Below are 19,625 nucleotides of genomic sequence, written 5' to 3' on the forward strand. Positions count from 1 at the left end.
CCCCCCCCCCCTCCCAACCCTGTAGGTACAAGACACCTCTGTGTTTGCCTACCTGAGCTGGTTTGGCTCCACTGCCACGCTCTACTGCATCCATATCCGATCGGAATCTTGCCTAACTGCCTGGAGGCTTTTCCCTTCTTTTGTGATGCAGCACGAACGTTATGTGGCCGGGGCTTTTTTTTTTTTTAAATAGCTGCCAAGGTTCCGATCGTCCACGCTCGCCGCGCGACCCGGAACCGGAAGTGGATTGCCGGAAGTCCTCTATCCTCCTCCTGCGTTCCACAGGCCAGAACTCGATGCCTGTGCCCGCCCCCGCCTGACTTTGCACCCAAATCCGAACCTACCGTCAGGCGAGGGAACGCCAGCCCTCCCCGGGCTTTCAGAAGGAGAACGCCGGTTCGTAGCTGCTGTCAACCCGACCGGAGGACCTCAGATTTCTGCTACCAAAAACAGGTACACAGAACTCCTTCCCCGTCTCTTATGGGCAATCCCACCGTCAGGGGAAGGAGAGCTCCTGATCCAGCCTCCTCCGCCGGTGGAGGAAACACAAAGACTGAAGGGGAAGGGACGGAGACCGCCCTTTAAAGATCTGGATTGCGTTTCCTGCCTCTGGAGGTGGAGCCTCTCTAGTGCTGTCCTGGACAGACGACTAGAGAAAATAGGGTTTTCAGGTGTGTGCCGAAAAGAAAAAAAGTTCCGATAATGGCTGCCGAGAAAAACACCTGCAATTTTACCTTGCTTATGGCCAAATATGCACCAACAATGCAGCACGCAGGATTTTTAACACCGCTTCAAAAGGGTGGTGATAGTGGGCAACAATAAACCTTTTTCTTTTTATAAAAAAATTAAGATTATATTATAAAATAAAAAAAAATTATATATATATATATATATATATATATATATATATATATATAAATAATACATATACACACACACATATACGTGTGTGTGTGTGTTACGGTACTGAAATTTTCATTTTGGTGCATCATTACTATATATTTAAATGACAAGTATGTGTACAATAAAAATGTGGATGTTACCCACCAAAAATGTCCAAGCCTGCTAACAGATTAAAAAATTATTCAAAAAAGTAGTGGCCCAAGAATAAATCGGAAACCTTGACTGGTATCTTAAAAATTTAAATTTATCTATAAAAATATTCCATTTCCACTTACCAGAAAGCACATGTGAGAATTGCCACTGTGTGATCCAGATGATCTGCATTAAGTCAAAACTATAGGGAGTATTTATAAAAAAAATAAAAAGGCAGCCAGTTGAGAGTGAAAACATGCCATGGCCATGATGTGTTGCATTGCACCGTGGGCCAAAAGTTTTTTTAAACTTTTGCAAACATTACATCAGCAGCCAAGTAGCAGAAAAGCAAAACAAGATAAAATATGGCAGCACACCAAGATGCAGCTTGGAAGAGTACAAAAATAAAAGAGAGATTTCCAATTTTTCATGCAAAATAGCACCAGAAAGAAAATAGGGACCAAGGATAGGTCCCAAAGCAATTCAAATACAACAAAATAATAATACAGAGGATATTAATATGAATAGCCAGGGAGACCAAACTTTAGTAACATTTCTTAGGGTTAGTTTATACATAGGGATAGCTTGATTTATTAGATTAAGCCAAGAAGATAAGGAGGGAGGAGTTGGAGGTAGCTTGGCCAAATTTAGTCCCAGTTGCATTCAGCGGTCAGTATCTCTACCAAACGCAACCCATTTCACATGAAGCCACACCATGACAGCAAGCCTTAAGCCCTGTACACATGACTGGAAATCCTGCCAGCAAAAGTCTGATGAGAGCTTTTGGTCGGATATTGGACGGAAAAAGTTCTGAACAGAAATTCAGATTGTCTGCAGCAATTCCGATGTGCAAAATTCCTACGCATGCTCGGCAACAATTAAAAAAAAAAAATGCTCGGAAGCATTGAACTTCACCGCGTTCTTGGCGGTCGAAAAGTTCAGAGAACTTTTGTGTGACCCTGTGTATGCAAGCCAAGCTTGAGTGTTATTTCATTGGAAAAACCATCCAAGATTTTTCAAACTAAAACTCTGATTGTGTGTACGCGGCATAACACTAGGCTTGGGGTTGTGGTCCAGTATTGCCATTGAAAAAGGCCCTTCGGCTGGCAAACAAAAACCATAGGCATTGAGGAGGCAGTATTGCCCCCTGAGCGCCTGTCAGCCACTCTTGGCACTCTGTGAGAGGCGATCCACTGCGGACTGCTTTTTACAGACAGCCTGAGTGTAAAGGAGCCCTTATATCACAGGACCTAAAGAATGTTAATCAGTACATCCATAGCTCTCCTGTTCTTGTCTTTCAGTTTGTGCAGGTGGTGGGATGGCTACAAAAAAAAAAAAAAAAAAAAAAAAAAAAAAAAAAACACCACACACACACAATAAGCACACATGTGGAAGCGCTAAAGAATTCTAACAGGCCAGCGCCTTCACTTCACATACTCAAGCATTGTTATGTGACACAAAATATAGTTTGATTGCGAGCTCTCAGGAGCAAGTCCTCCGAAGGCCTCATGTACACTGCTGCTGGTAAACGGATGTTCAGGAGCGGTTGGGCATTTTTTTCAACTGCCCCTAAACTGTCCTCTATGGTCATGGTCGTTTATAGTCATTTCTAGGCAGTTGCATTTAGGGGCTTTTTTTTTTTTTTGAAGCCCCAAAAAAAAAAAAATGCGTTCAGAAGCTGTGTTTAGAGGTCAAACGCGTTTCAAACGCCAAAACCAGTGTTTCGTTTACAGGCGGTAATTTTTGCCTATTTTTGAAAAACAAAATGTAAAAAAAAGTGTTTTTTTTCAAACACTTCTAGACATAAAACACAACTAAACGGACGTTTTTAGATGCCAGTTTCTAGCTATCAAGGTAAATCGTTCAGGAAGGGTTGAACAACATCCCATGTACATGAAGCCGAACCCTCTTATCTGGTGTGCCGTTTCCCTTTATGTAGTAAGGCACTATGCTTATGTACAATAAGTCCTATATGATAAATAATACGTTTAGAATACCACTTCTAGACATATATTGTGTTATAGGGCTGGTAATACATCTCCAGATCCAGTCACAGGAGACAATATACAAGAGCTTGTCACAAAAGCAGATTCTTGGAAAATTGATGTAAGCACCCAATAGGCTCATATGGCACCACCCAACATTTGGTAAGCCAGCAGAGATGAACAGGATGCTATAAAAAATTGTGTACTGGTCAGGTAATGACCACATAGCCAGATGCGGTCATTGCACAAGTGTAACTAGCATGACTTCTGTGCCATCTGGAAATTTACCTCACCAGGAATCATTTTTATTTTATAGGTGCAGCAAGTTTGCGCAAGTTGAACCACAACCAAAGGATTCCTCAGAAAATATGTATACCTTCGTTTTCATGCACACGTCCATTTTTGGACGTTTTATTTACCGCTGTAGTTTTTGGCTTCAGACGTTTTTTTCTACAGTCAATCAACTCCCCATCATGTTATCCTATGTGTCCTTGCACACATAGGCTGTATTAAAAAAAAAAATATATAAAAAAAAAAAAATAAACACAAACTAGTGGGTTCTGAGAGTTTTTCAGCTCAAAAAAATGTTACGTCAAAAAAAAAATCCTAAAAACGCAGATAAACGCTCAAAAACAATTTTGATCCATTTAAAAAAAATTTAAAAAAATTAAAATAAAAAAAACACCTCTAAAAACGCTATTGCAAAAACTTTGAAAAAATTGTTGAAACTCACTGCAAAGCTACTGGCGTTTTTATAACGTTATTATAAAGTCAGTGCGCATGAGGCCTTAGGCTCCATGCACACTGGAGCTGATAAATTGCAGTTTATTGGAGTTTGGGCGTTTTTTGTAAAAGCCCATAAACTCCACTCTATGTTAGCCTATGTGTCCATGCACACATGGACGTTTTTCAGCTTTAATGAGCAGTGGAGTTTATGGGCTTTTTTCTGAACGCCAGAAATTCGCGTTCAAAGTGCCGTTTTTCACCGCCAAAAAATGACAAACGCTGATAAACGCACGTTAATTAGTGTTCGGCATTCTATTTCTTCAATGCATTGTGGAGTTTGGAATGTACTGTGGGATTTTTGGAGTGTCCTCTGTGTATTTTTATTGAAAACGCCCATAAACGCTAACGCTAATAAACGCTCATAAACGCTCATAAACGCTAGTACAAAACGCTGTTAAAAGCAAGTTTTTCAACCAGTGTTTTCTGCCAGCAATCTGGCGTCCAGAAAAAGCTTTTTTGAGCTTCAGTGTGCATGGAGCCTTATAGTTGAGGTCCTTCCAAATATCTAACAAGAACCAATCTGTCCTCCCAGCCCTTAGAATAGCCTTCTGATGTAACGGACCATAAATCATGATGTTACAGTATGGTCAGACACAACTGTGACTATTCATACTAAATTTGATACAATAGGTTATCCTGTTATGATAGATACAGTTACAACTTCAAGTATATTTTGGTGCTTCTGGCTACTTCCACTATTACAAAGCTAACCACAGAATATAGAGTAACAAAGGGCAAATCTTTTTATTCTTTCATTCATATTGTATAGAGTAAAGGAGGGTTATAACCCCTGTCTGTCTTTTTTTTTTTGCCATCTGTGTCCCATTAGGGAGATTTCCCTTCATGTACTTTCCCATAGCATCAACAGGCAACGAGAGAAAATCCCTCCAAAATGAAGGAATCCTGATGTGTCACCAGAACTTGTGTCCCCTTGTCTCTATTATTTTATGGCAGGGGTTGACAAATTTGCTTGGAATCTAGGAGCCAGCTTAAAAAGTTAGGAGCCAGGTCCGTGACGGTGATCCGGACCTGTCTCTGGCCTGACATGGAGACGAGTGAGGGGAAGATAGCAGCGCCATCGCCGCCCCCCCCCCCCCCCCCCCCCCCCCCAAGTCATTGCCCATAGCTCTTAGAGGGACATTTTATTTATTTTTTTCAAATGACAATTTTTTCTTCAATTGCATTTTAGTGTAAATATGAGATCCGAGGTCTCTCTGACCCCAGATCTCATATTTAAGAGGACCTGTCATGCTTTTTCTATTACAAGGGATTTTTACATTCCTTGTAATAAGAATAAAAGTGACAAAATTTTTTTTTAAAAGAACAGTGGAAAAAAAAAAAAAAAAAAAAAAAAAAGTTAAAATAAGCAGAAAAAATAATAATTTTTAAACGCGCCCTGTCCTGCCCGCATATAAAATCGGTGTTCGAACCACACATAGGAGGTAGCGCCGTGATCGGTAGAGCAAGAGCAATAATTCTAGCCCCAGACCTCCTCTGTAACTCAAAACGTGCAACCTGTAGAATTTTTTTAAACGTCGCCTATGGAGATTTTAAAGGGTAAAAAAGTTTGTCGCCATTCCATGAGCGGGTGCAATTTTGAAGCGTGACATGTTGGGTATCAATTTACTCGGCGTAACATTATCTTTCACAATATAAAAAATAATTGGGCTAACTTTACTGTTGTCTTATTTTTTTATTAACTAAATTATTTTTCCCAACAAAAGTGCACTTGTAAGTCCGCTGCACAAATACGGTGTGACAGACAGTATTGCAACAACCACCATTTTATTCTCTAGGGTGTTAGAATAAAAAAAATATATAATGTTTAGGGGGTTCTAAATAAAGGGAAGAAGAGGCAGGTAATATAAAAACAGGCAGAGGAAGCTTCATTAACATTGCTGGTTTGTCATACCAACGGCGACCACAAGAGGGCGCCAGATTCCATAAGGAATCATAGGATCGCAGAAGGCCTCAAAGCCGCGGCCTAAATTTTCGGCCGTCGGCGGAACGGCCCGACACGATCACGCTGGGGGGGTCCACAGAGACAGGATACCCCCAGCTGTGCTGCCCCAGGCGCGAGGTCGCTATTTCTAGTCGCCAATGCGACCTGGCGCCTGGGTTTTGTCGAGCCCTGTTTTATGGGATCAACCCAAAATTTGGGATTTTCTTTTACTTTCACTTTTGATTATCAGGCCCCATGCACACTGAACGTTATAATAACATCATAAAAATGGCAGTAGCATTGAGTTTTTCAAAGTATTTCAACTTTTTCAGCGTTTTTGCAATAGCGGTTTTTGTGTCTTTTTTTTTTTTTTTTTTTTAAATCAATGGGATCAAAAAATGTTAAAAAAATAAATAAAAAAGAAAAATTTGATTTTCAGCGTTTATTGGCGGTTTTGAGCATTTTTACAGCTGAAAAACTCCTCTCAGAACCCACTAGTTTTGGGGGGGGGTTTTTTTACAGGCAAAAAACTGAAAATTTATATCAAATACTTACCGTAATTTTCCTTTCCTGATAGGCTCCATGGCAGCATACGTGTGGGTAGCCCCGCCTCCACGATTACCCAATAGGACCCAACTCCCATAAATCTTTGCTCCCGGCTACTATCAGTGTTCCGTAACTAGCCTACTCCAGACATTTGGGAGGGAACTCCTGCTGCCATGGAGCTATCAGGAAAGGAAAATTACGGTAATTTTCAGTTTTCCTGAAAGGCTCCATGGCAGCATACGTGTGGGAAATAACTCGCCAAACACACCCGGGTGGGCAAAATGTCGAGCAAAGAACAAAAGTTTATTTAGCATTGTCAACTGACAAAACTTGCAAACCAAAATTAAACAGAAGACAGCCGCTGGCTCTACACAATAATGAGAAACAAAGGTATTAATGGAAGACCAAGAGGCCGCTCTGCAAATAACTTCAGGCGCAACATGTCGAGAAGCTGCCCACGATGTTGAGATACTCCGTGTTGAATGAGCCTTTAATGCCTCAGGAGGAGCCAAGCCCTTTGCTCTGTATGCCCTCTGAATGATCTGAACGATCCAGGTAGAGATAGATCTAGCCTAAGCTCGCAATCCTTTATTCTTGCCATGAGGGAGAACAAAAAGAAATTTTGTTTGCCTAAAAGGAGCTGTGACTTCCAAATATTGCTTTAGCGCGTGTCCTACGTCCAGAGGATGAACAGCCTGACTCTCTGAATTTTTGAAAGTGGGAAGCACAATTTCCTGATTCTCATGGAAGACCGAGGTTACTTTGGGATTCGATCCCAACATGGGAATCAATACTCCCCTGTCTGGAAAGAAAGTCAGAAAAGGTTCCTCCGAACCTAGATTCCTAATCTCAGAAACTCTCTTGGCTGAGGTTATAGCTACCAAGAAGATGGTCTTGAGAGTGAGATCCCTTACGGACAGAGGCTCTGTAGGATCCTTTCCAAGGTTCGAAAGAAAATCCAGCACTAAAGGGAGGTCCCATTTAGGAAACCTTGGTTTTCTTTGGGTTCTGAGCCTGATAGCGCCCTTGAAGAATTGTCGTACCAGTGCATGGTTTGCCCAGGAAATACCCGTAAAGGCTGAAATAGCCGACACTTGGACTCTTAATGAACTGATAGCTAAAAGGTAAATCAAGGCCTGTTTTGAGAAAGCTTAGTATGTCTTGTACTGATGGAGAACTGCACGAATTTTCTCTGGAGGACATATGGGCTGAAAACTTGGACCATATGCGCTCATATACCCTGTTAGTACTCCCTCGTCTGGAATTGAGAAGGGTTGGAATAGCTTCTTCCGGACAACCAAGAGCTTCTAGCCTTTCCCTTTCAAAAACCATACCTTGAGTTGCAGACATGATGGGCATGGATGTAACCTTGTGCCTTGAGATAGCAAATCCAGCCTGAGAGGCAGGGGAACTGGCTCTTGATAACTGAGGAGCAGCAGTAGAGGGAACCAAGGCCTGTTGGGCCAGAATGGAATCACTGCGAGAATCTCCACCTTCTCTGTCCTGAGCCTCCGAAGGAATTGCAGAATCACCGGAACTGGAGGGAAGGCATAAGCTGTCTGAAACTTCCAATGTTCTGTGAGGGCATCTATCCCATATGCCTGAGGATCCCTGAATCTTGAGTAATATTTCGGAAGCTTCCGATTGCACGGGGAAGCGAACAAGTCGACTTCCAGGGACAATCCTAAGGTCAGGAGCCAATCGAATACTTCCCTGTGTAGGGACCATTCGTTGTTGTCCAACTCGACACGCGATAGGAAGTCCGCCTGAACATTCTGCACCCCTGGGATGTAGACCGCAGAAAGGATGGACAAATTCTTCTGAGCCCAATTCATTATTGGCTCCACCTCCTGTAACAGAGACCAGCTGCAAGTTCCCCCTTGCTTCTTTACGTAAGCCACCGCGGTTGTGTTGTCCAACCTTAACATGACCGAGGCATTTGCTATCAGATGGTGGAATGACCGAAGCGTCTGGAAGGCCGCCCTCAACTCCAGAACATTAGAGACGACTCTTTGTGATGGAAATGTCCACCTGCCCTGAGCGACATCCGAAAGGTAGTGAGCCCCCCATCCTCGGTTGCTGGCATCTGAAGTTACCTTGACCCATGAGATGGGAATGATCGAATGGTGGTTGCGCAGGTTCTTCCCCTGCAGCCACCAAAGAAGAGACGTCCTCATCGCTGGAGTGAGGAATATACGCTGTGTCTGGCTGGATAAGTCCCACTGTTGTAGAAACCCTTTCTGAAAGGGACGAGTGTGCCACTGGGCCCACTTTACCATGGGAATGGTGGCTGACATTGTGCCAATCACCTTCAGACATTGGAGAGCCGAGAGATGGGATGACGCAAGGGCTGCATGAATCCTGTCTCGTATGACTCCAACCTTTTCTTCTGGAAGGGCGATAGTACCTTCCACTGTGTTGAACTGTGCCCCTAGAAAAACGAGAGACTGAGTTGGATCTTGGTGACTCTTTTCTAGGTTCAGAAGCCACACGAACTCCTGCAGAGTGGAGATGACTAGGTCTTTGTGCTTCAAGAGCTGCTCTCTGTTCTGGGATAGCAGAAGTAGGTCATCGAGATAGTGGTGGAGACTAACACCTTTGACTCTGAGAAAGGCCACAACTGCCAAAAGAACTTTGGAGAAGACCCGTGGGGACGTTGTTAACCCAAAGGGAAGACATGTAAATTGAAGATGTTGATTGCCTACCACAAAGCGGAGGTACTGTTGAAACTCCTTAGCCACAGGGACATGGAAGTAAGCATCCTTCAAGTCGACTGATATCATCCAGTCCCCCAGATGCACTGACTGCTGGATGGTAAGCAGAGATTCCATCTTGAACTTCTCTTTGTGAATGAAGGAATTGAGATGGGTCAAATCTATTACCGGCCTCCATGTGCCGTTTTTCTTTTGAACCAAAAACAGAGGGGAATACATGCCCTCTCTACGTTCTTCTTCTGGAACGGGAACGGCTGCGCCTTGATCCAGTAAAGAGTTCACGTAGGTCAATAGGACTTGTTTCTTCTGTTCTGATTCTGGAAGATTTGTGGGAATAAATCTTAGCCTTGGGGTGCTGATAAAACCCCACTTGTGACCTGAGGAAACTGTCCAAAAATCCCGAATTGAGGCCGCCCAAACATGCCTGAAGTGGAGAAGACGAGCCCCCACCTGACAAGTTTGAGCGGGCCCAATTTCAAAAGGATTTTGCGGAATCCTGCTTGCCGGACGAACCCCCTTTTGAGGTATTTTTGAAGGAAGACTGCCTGGATCTCCATGACCTTGAGAATTCTCGACCAGGTCTATAGCTCCGCGCCCCGCTGGCACGATCAGGGCCTTGTCTTCTAGGAAATGGACGCTTTGATTTTGAAGACGTCTGTCCTGGGGAAGAAACCCAGATTTCCCACCTGTAGCCCGGGATATGGCAGTATCCAGCTTGTTACCAAACAAAGATGTCCCCTCAAAAGGAATACGGCAGCAGGCCTGTTTGGATGCTGGATCCGCCAGCCAACACACGGCGTGCTGAGACCGCTGCTAACATATCCCGAGATATCAGGCGAACAACATCAATATATGCCTCTCCCAAAAAGGCAGATGCCATCCTGATTTCTTGAATAGGGGAGTCTTTGGCTGTTTCAATAGAAATACCCCTCAGGAATTCTTCTACGGAATCAGCCCAGGATTCTATGGCCTTAGATACCGCTGCCATTGCAAGCACTGGTTTGCAAGCCATTCCAGAAGTCAGGTATATCCTTTTTAGGTCTGAGTCGATCCGCCTTTCCAAAGGATCTTTAAAAGATACCGTATCCTCTAAGGGTAGGGTTACATATCTCACCAAACGCACGAGCGCTGCATCCACCAGTGGAGCTGACTCCAGGTGTTTCACATCCTCTTCTTTAAAAGGGTATAACTTCAGGATTTTTGACTGCATGGAACCCTTTTTATCCATCTTGCTCCATTCCTCGGTGATAATGTCACCCAACTCTGAAAGGAAAATATTGTCGCTCCTTATTGAGCTGTTTAACCACTACAATACAGGGCACTTTCGCCCCCTTCCTTCCCAGCCCAATTTTCAGCTTTCATCGCTCTAGTGCTTTCAGTGACAATTGCGCGGTCATGCTACACTGTACCCAAATCATTTTGTTCGCACAAATAGAGATTTATTTTGGTGGTATTTATTTACGACTCCGTTTTTTATTTTTTGCGATATAAGCGCAAAAAAACGAAAATTTGGAAAAAAAACAATATTTTCTTTTTTCTATTTTAAAAGAAATCCAATAAAATCAAATTTTGTCATAAATTTAAGCCAAAATGTGTTCTGCTACATGTTTTTGGTAAAAAAAATTCCGTTAAGTGTATAATAATTGGTTTGTGTGATCACGGACATATGTACGCATATGATCATGTACATAGGTGTGCAGGTGATCACGTACATATGTGTGCACATAATCATTGGGACAAGTGATTTTAGTGGGACATATGTGGGGGACATGTTTTTATTATTAGGGACATGTGTTTTTATTTTTTGGGGACATGTATGTTTTGGGGACATGTGTGTTATGGGGACATGTGTGTTATGGGGACATGTGTGGGGACTGTGTTTACACTGTGTGGTGTGTTGTGTGTTTACACTAGACTGAAGATCAGTGAGTAAAAAGCTGTAAAAAACAGCTCATACTCACTGATCATCAGCCGGCTGCAGCAATCTGCTCTCCTCTCCTCAGCGATGACTTCTGTGTGAGGAGAGGAGGAGCCGATTGCCTAGCAACCGGCTGTTTTTTTACATCACATGACGGCCGTGATTGGACACGGCCGTCATGTGATCAGGAGGGCCAATCACAGAGCCCTCCTGCCGATCTGAGATGTGCCGTGTCCCGGGCGCATCGGGATCGCGCCGCTGTGCGGGCACGCGCGATCCCGCTCCTCCTGATGGACGTTCCTGAGCGTCCTATCAGGAGTAGACGGCTCCCACCCGGCCGTATATGTGCATTGGCCGGGTGGGAAGTGGTTAAAGAATTTTCTCTGCTTTGGTGGGGAAGTAATAGGGTCTTCCCACTTCAGAGCCTCTCTCACTGCTTTGACCAATGAAGGCACCAGTCCATAGTCAAATCCTAAACCAGGATCCTCACAGTCAGATTCACTGTCTGAGATGGGAGCAGATAGGCGGCTTGGTTGAGAGGATTCCCATGTCTCCTGCAATGGGTTCTCTCCGGTTGGAGGAGCCAATAATTCTGACGGGGATTCACACAACTGTAGAGCATCCCTCTCCTGCAAGGATTCCTTCACAACCCGTCTTACTAATGACTCCAAACGCTGGTCTGCACCATCCCTTTCATCTGCAGCTTTGGAGAAGCAGTGATCGCATAGGGATTTGTCTGATGAAACAGGCATCATGCACCCCCAGCATGATTTTTCCATATGCCTGCTGGAGTGAGCAGCAGGGGGGTGAGAATAATTCTTGTCACGCTGTTCAGACCTTGACCTATGCTGGCTAGACCTTGAGGAGTATTTATGGCAGTGTGATCTTGATGATCCACTGCGTCTAGAGGTATTAAGTTGTGGATCAGACCCAGAAGGGCTGTAAAGACAAACAGACAGAGAGAAAAAGATACAGTCAATCCTACCTATGCAAAACTCTCTCCATTATAATACCATAAATGCTAGCAACCTACCTAACATGAGCAGGCTGGCCACTAGGAGGCAGTAAGGCGTCCATATCCAAACAAACCAACAGATCAAAGAAGTACTGCAAACCAAAGAGAAATAAAAATGCAATTTTTTTTTTTTTTTTTTAAAGCATTTCCCTAGGGGCATGCTCTTACCTTAAACTGCCGAACTGTCAGCCCCGGGAAGTCGCTGCGACCACTGCAAACATTCCCAGGGTTCTGACAGCTTCCAAAGACTTTTAAAAGTTTCACCCCGGGTTCGCACATGCGCAGAACGCCTGCATAACCCGGAAGTAGGAGAGAGAGAGAGGTTTGCTGGAACGCGGAAGCGACCGCAAACAGCATAGAGGAGACCACTAGACAAAACAGAAAAGGAGAAAAATACACACAAATACATTGCTGCCATGGATAGACAAAAAAAAAAAAAGGAGGAAAAAAACTGCGCTAAAGGTGAAACATAAAAATTAATCATATGTGATACTCTTAAATACGAAAGATTTGGCTGCAGCTTAACTGTGTCACATAAATACAGCAAAACAAAACGAAAAATAATAAGCCGCGCTAAATCACATAAACATCAAATTGTGCAAAAAATGGGAAATGAATCATGAACTATCACCACTCCAAATAAGGGTTGTGAAGAAAACACTCCCAGAGGTCTTTCTTATAGATCCAGAGGGACTCAGGGTAGGAACATCTTAGCCCTTGCTGTACTTCTTGGAGTACAGCAAGGGCCAAGATGTTCCTACCCTGAGTCCCTCTGGGGGGAGTGTTTTCTTCACAACCCTTATTTGGAGTGGTGACGCAAGGAGAACACTGAGGACCCCTCTTGGCTGGAAGACGAGTTTATATCCAAAGGTTTTTTGTGACCCTCTGTAGTGGGGGGTCATGTCCTTCTGGTAAGTGGCAAATGTAATCGTTTTTTGGTGGTGGATCAAGCACTATTTAAATGGACCCAGCAGTGGATTTTCTATGATCCTTTACGGTTTATCTGTGGAGGACTTTATTCACAGTTTTTGAAAGTAGTTTGCTGTGACTTATATACACGGACTTATTGTTCATACACTGGGTGTGTGTTTTGTTTAGAGCTGTTTTTTTAGAGTCTGTACTATTATAGGCATATGCTATGTGATCTTATACTGCAAGGAATGAGTGATTTGCATGGCCTGAATTTATAACTCATATATGTATCTATGACATAAGTGTATATCAATTTATGTTTAGAGGATACTAATAGTTCATGATTCATTTCCCATTTTTTGCACAATTTGATGTTTATGCGATTTAGCGCGGCTTATTATTTTTCGTTCATGGTTAGACAAAAGGCTCACCACTCCACCAACGATCACCTGGCCGAACGGACTGGGACACACACGCCGTACCTCCAAGCAGATAATGGTCACCCATAGCAACGGGACACAGACCGTGCGCACTTAGGTAGGGAATCCTTTCTTCAGCGCTACTCTGCAAATACACTCCATAGCCTGCTTAACAGTCAGGGCCTATCGGAGGAAAAATTCTCAGTCAGTCAATCAGCCAATCGATCGTCGTGAAGTTTTGTTTCCAGGAAAGAAACCATCTGGTCCTACTGGGGAGGACAAAAAAGGAACACTGATAGTAGCCGGGAGCAAAGATTTATGGGAGTTGGGTCCTATTGGGTAATCGTGGAGGCGGGGCTACCCACACGTATGCTGCCATGGAGCCTTTCAGGAAAACAGTTGATAACAGCCTATGTGTACATGGACACATTGGGGAGTTTATTGACTGTAGAAAAAAAAAAAAAGTGTCTGAAGCCAAAAACAGCAGCTGTAAAAACGTCCAAAAACATCCAGTGTGAAGAAGAGTTGCATATTCTCCTTTCATAATTTCTCTGACTGGAGTGGCTGAGCAGTGAAGTTCTATTGTTTGTATCTTCTTGCGTTTTTTTTTTTCTTCTGTTTTTCTACCGCTAACAGCACTGTTTTTTTTAGGCTGATAACCTGTTAAGTACCAATTTACGTGGTACTTTTTGAGCCGGGGAATGCCCCAAGGCTCGGTTTTTGTAAATTCACTGAAAATCAATAAAGAGATTAAAAAAACAAACAAAAAAAAAAACAACATCCAGTGTGCATGAGGCCTAAAGAAGACAAAAACAAGAAAATGAATCTCCCTAATGGGGACACCGACAGCAATAAAACCTGACAGGTGGTCAAATCCCTCTCCGCCCTATTCAAAACCAAAAAAAAAAAAAAAAGTTGCCTTTTATGACACTTAAACCTCCTTCCTGCATGCTAACCCCAGCCCCTAGGCTTCGTTTACACCTGCATTGTTCTTTGAAAAGTGATCCACATTGTGGCTGACAGGCAATTAGTAGGCAATAGTGTTTCTCTCCCCCCCCCCCCATCAGGTTTTGCAATGAGAATACCATGCTGCAACTGAAAGTGCAGAGTTTGGCTGCGATTTTACTAGCGGCAAAGCTTGTTACTCCTCTGAAAAGCAATCTGCGGTGGATCGCTTTTCATAGGAATTTCACAGGCAGTGAGGAGGCGACAGGTCACCTCCTCACCACCTGTTTTTTTCCTCAAAATTGCATGTAGTTGCAGAGTGGTTGCAGCGTGGCACCATTCCCTGCACTGCCCCCTAAAACGCAAAGGGGAATCATTTTTGGTTCAAAGCGAAGCATTGTGGCTTCAGCAACTGTACACCCCTGTCCAGCTGCCTTTGTAGGTTAAAGGGGGTGGGTGGTAAAAACAGAACTCATCTGCCGTTTTACAAATTTAACCACTTGTCTCCCAAGCCAATTCTGACACTTCTCTTCAACATGTAAAAACCATAATTTTTTGCTAGAAAAATACTCATAACCCCCAGACGTGCATAATATAAAAAAATAAATAAATTATTTTTTATTTTTATTTTTTTTTAGCAGAGACCCTAGGGCAGTGATGGCGAACCTTTGCACCCCAGATATTTTGGAACTACATTTCCCATGATGCTCATGCACTCTGCAGTATAGTTGAGCATCATGGGAAATGTAGTTTCAAAACATCTGGAGTGCCAAGGTTCGCCATCACTGCCCTAAGGCAATGATGGAGAACCTTGGCATCCCAGAGATGTTTTAGAACTACATTTCCCATGATGCTCCATGACACTGCAGAGTGCATGAGCAGTAGTTCCAAAATCATCTGGGGTGCCAAGGTTCGCCATCACTGCCTTAGGGAATAAAATGGCGGTTGTTGCAACTTTTTATGTCACACAGTATCTGCTCAGCAATTTTTCAAATGCTATATTTTTAAAAAACAAAACAAAAAACACTTTCATGAATTAAAAAAAAAAAAACAAAAAAAAAACCCACTGAAGTTGGCCTGATTTTTTTTGTAGGACGTGAAGGATGATGCTACGCCGAGTAGATACCAAATATGTCATGCTTTAAAGTAGCGCACACTCATGGAATGGTGCCAAATTGCGGTAATTAAAAATCTCCATAGGCGACGTTTTAACATTTTTTACAGGTTACCAGTGAAGAGGGCAATGGATGGTCCAATTGGGTCCACCTAAAAACTGACAGGCAGACCGGATCGGTCCATCCGTGTGAAAGAGGCCTTATGCCGCGGACACACGATCGCAATTTCGGCCAGCAAAAGACCGATGAGAGCCTTTAATCAGAAAATGCGACTGTGTGTACGCTCCATCGAAATTTAGCTGGCCGAATTCCCGCCAGCAAAAATTTGAGAGCATGTTCTCAATTTTTCCGCTGGAAATTCCGATCGTCTGTAGCAATACCGACATGCAAAATTCCTACGCATGCTCAGAAACAATTCGAAGCATCGAACATGAAATTTTCTCCGCTCATCGTACACTTGTACGTCACTGCGTTCTTGACGGTCGGAATTTGGTGTGACCGTGTGTAGGCAAGACAACTCGAGTGAAATTCTGTCGGGAAAACCATCAAGCTTTTTCCGGCCATAATTCGGATTGTGTGTACGTGGCATTAGAGTAGAATTTTTGCCTAAGGCATGTGCACAATCCCGTTCAGTTGCCTTTGCAGTTTAAGTGGAGCATTTGGTAGGGAGCAGTTTTCAACCCCAATACCAGCCAAAGCATTTTCTATTTATTTTTTGTAGTGGTTTAGCAGCAATAGAGGGTAGAGAATGCCATTAATGGGATGGCATTGTCTGAGAACACAGACCCTGCAGCAGTGAATGCTTCCAGCAGGGGGGGAGAGAGAGAGAGATCAAACGTACATTCATTCCAAATATTCTAGGGTCAGGGATTACTTCTGGAGCATCTCTAATGTGATTAAATGTCTCCCTTCTCACAACCATTCTAGCAGAGCCTTTAGGAAAAGAAGGGCCTGTTATTAGCAGATGTGCATGGATAGAAAAAAATGTTCTGGATACATCTGGGCTCATCGTAATTTTTCTAAATAATGATCGTTTGCTTCTGCAATAGAGTAGTAATGATTTATTTTCATGATCTCTGTTCCTATTAATGGTCTTCATAAGAACTGGTTCAGGCAGTCTGCATCCTGGGCTGATCATTCTCAGGTAATCACTCCAAGTGCGATAACAGGCAGCCGCCATTAGCTGCAGGAGCTGTCAGCCTCCCATTGCTTTTAATGGTGCTCCCTATCTAGAGCTAATCGCCAGGAACCCCCCCCCCCCCCGAAGGGTCTCCTGCATGTAATCACTAACAGCCCCATTCACAAGTTGGAATCGGCGGGTTGAATGAAGGAAAAAAAAAAAGTAACCGTTTCCTCCATCCACACAAGCGAGGAATTCCCCCGTTATGCAGGCTATACACATACAAGATTTTCGCTTTAAATTTTCATTTTAAAAATGTTTGTTTTATTTTCACATTTTTAGTGGGTTCAAATCAACGTTTGTTTTTCGACTGCTATGATGGGAAAATTCAAAAGGAGCAGATCTAACTCATTTTTGGACAGTGCATGTAATTTTCATCAGGGCAATGTCTCACTGCCTGTGATTAGCGCAGCACTGCACCGACTTCCTGGCGGGCTCTGCACATGCAGCATGCAAACATGCCTGAGCTCATACTTAATCAAAGGCAGTGAGACATTTCCAAATATGCGGCTGCAGAGATTGGGCAATGTCTGACTGCCTGTGATTAGCGCAGCGCTGACTTCCTGGCGGGCTCTGCACGTGGCGTATGCGAACACGCAGGAGCTCATCCCTAATGTCTATGTGTCTGGCTATCTTGAAGTTGGTTATTCTTTGAATAAAAAAAAAATTTGAAATATAAAATTGCCCCTTGAAGTGGCCAAAAGTAATGCAGGAACTACTTTTGGAAAGTGGTGTGACGCTGCAAAGTCAGCGTTTCACCGACTGAGCCAGTGCTAGCACTAGGCTTTGATTTGGCTTGCAATTTGACATGTCAAATCGCATCGATGTGACCGGGGGACAGGAGAGCCGTTTATTAGACTGAAGATGCAATCAATAACTTCTGGTTATTGAAATCTACTTTTCCATGTGGGCGGTCAACTCTAAAATGGATTATTCCTATTGGAAGAGATCCTAAAAATCCTTTATCGAATTGTGTACGGCCGCCATAAAGCCAATACAACTGTATGCTATCTGTAGGTGAGCATATTAGATGATTAGAGTGGGGCAGCAGGCTTCACCATGTGGGCACACAAGGCCAGCTGTGAGAGTCATCTGCACAGGAAAGTGAAAGCAGTATGATGCATCAGGCAAGGGACACGGAAGTCAATGGAATTGTGACTGTGGTGTCACCTTGTCACCATCCCTGCAGCTCTCTGATCCAGCTGTCACGTGTCCCCTCCATGAAAACTTCTGTAAAGTGTGGTCAGCTGACCTCCCCCAGCCCTGACAGCTGTACCTGTCTTCCTCTGGATGTTTGTCCTCAGCAGATCCCCACTGGACAGGTGCTGGAGGGCGAAGTGTTTGATGATCCGATCTGAGATGGTGCCTTTCCCCGACCCAGGGGGGCCCATGATCACCGCTCTGAACAACATACGAGCCACCATCGTGCTGCACAAACTTACAAAGTACACTGATCAGGATGGCTGGGCCAGCATAGAAGCGATATCTTGCAAGGCTGGTAATAGATTTTAAAAAAATGAAAAATAAAAACTTGCAGTTAAAAAAAAAAGTGCAGGGCGCTCTATGGAGAAGGCTGGGCTGTGATCAAGTCCAAGGGGGACTAAATTATTCCACCGCCGGTATTCTGGGCTCCTCCTCCAATCCTGTGCTTGTGACGTAGTGCAGGGGGAGGAGACCAGCAACAAGCAGATGATGGCTCTGTATTCACACCTCCTAGCTGATACTCATTGGGAGGAGGGGATCCATTGTGCACATGAGCCTGCACGTCCCTCACACTTCTCACTCTTTTATTGCATTTATTTCACATTTTATGGCTGAAGAAAACTCTTCTATTGATCGTTTTACAAGGACGAATTGGGTGTGAGCAATCTAAGCATTACTATTGGTAAATGGCTAATCCAAAAGCATGTCTAATAATCCATAGGTAAACTAAAGTATTCCTAATTATTTACGTGTAATCCAAAAATACACCCAAGGTAAAGAGGTGATCCAAAAAATATACCTAAACGTTACTATTGGTGTACAGGGAATCAAAAATATATCTAAACGTTACTATTGGTGTATAGGGAGTCAAAAATATACCTAAACGTTACTATTGGTGTATAGGGAGTCAAAAATATACCTAAACGTTACTATTGGTGTATAGGGAATCAAAAATATACCTAAACGTTACTATTGGTGTATAGGGAATCAAAAATATACCTAAACGTTACTATTGGTGTATAGGGAATCAAAAATATACCTAAACGTTACTATTGGTGTATAGGGAATCAAAAATATATCTAAAGCCTCATACACACGGTCGGACTTTGTACAAACTTTTCCGTGGACTTTTGTACAAAGGGCGTGGTCCACAAGTTTGTATTGCATACACACGCTCGGACTTTTTGACAACAAACACGAACGTAATGACGTCACAACGTACTGACGCCGCTTCAAAAGAGGACGTTCAATGACTCCAGCGCCACCTTTGGTGAACTTCTGTATTGTAGTCTGATCTTTTGCATTGGTTCTGAGCATGCGTGTTTGTACCTTGTACAAAAGTCCGATGCTTTTGCGTACACACGGTCGGACTTTGCTCCATCGGACTTTTGTTGCCAGAAAGTTTGTCCGTTCGCACAGCCAACAAAAGTCCGATGAAAACAGAAAAAGTTTGTCCGATGGAGCGTACACACAGTCGGATGTTGCTCCAAAACAGCTCATTTGCATGTTTGTTGTCAAAAAGTCCGACCGTGTGTACGGGCCTTAAGCGTTACTATTGGTGTATAGGGAATCAAAAATATATTTAAATGTTACTATTGGTGTATAGGGAATCAAAAATATATCTAAACATTACTATTGGTATATAGGAAATCAAAAATATACCTAAACTTTACTATTGGTGTACAGGGAATCAAAAATATATCTAAACTTTACTATTGGTGTATAGGGAATCAAAAATATATCTAAACTTTACTATTGGTGTATAGGGAATCAAAAATATATCTAAACATTACTATTGGTGTATAGGTAAACTAATATATACATAGCTCCCAACTGTCCCTGATTTTGAGGGACTGAGCCTGATTTGGAGCAATGACCCTCTGTCCCTCATTCCAGTGGCGGAACTACCG

At 43.2% G+C, this 19,625-nt stretch overlaps 1 protein-coding gene across 1 annotated transcript in view; it reads right to left on the bottom strand.

Annotated features, from left to right (window-relative positions):
- Nucleotides 1-18,154, bottom strand: part of AK3 (adenylate kinase 3) — a 45,121-nt gene extending 26,967 nt beyond the window's left edge. Inside the window, exon 1 of the mRNA XM_077475036.1 lies at nt 17,789-18,154. Coding sequence (XP_077331162.1) covers nt 17,789-17,936 — 148 coding nt within the window. The 5' untranslated portion in view covers nt 17,937-18,154. The remainder of the gene's footprint in view (nt 1-17,788) is intronic.
- Nucleotides 18,155-19,625: the final 1,471 nt, after the last annotated feature.

Source organism: Lithobates pipiens, unplaced genomic scaffold, assembly GCF_037356315.1.
Source record: "Lithobates pipiens isolate NorthernLeopardFrog02 unplaced genomic scaffold, aLitPip1_a1.2 Scaffold_13, whole genome shotgun sequence".
Classification (NCBI taxonomy): domain Eukaryota; kingdom Metazoa; phylum Chordata; class Amphibia; order Anura; family Ranidae; genus Lithobates; species Lithobates pipiens.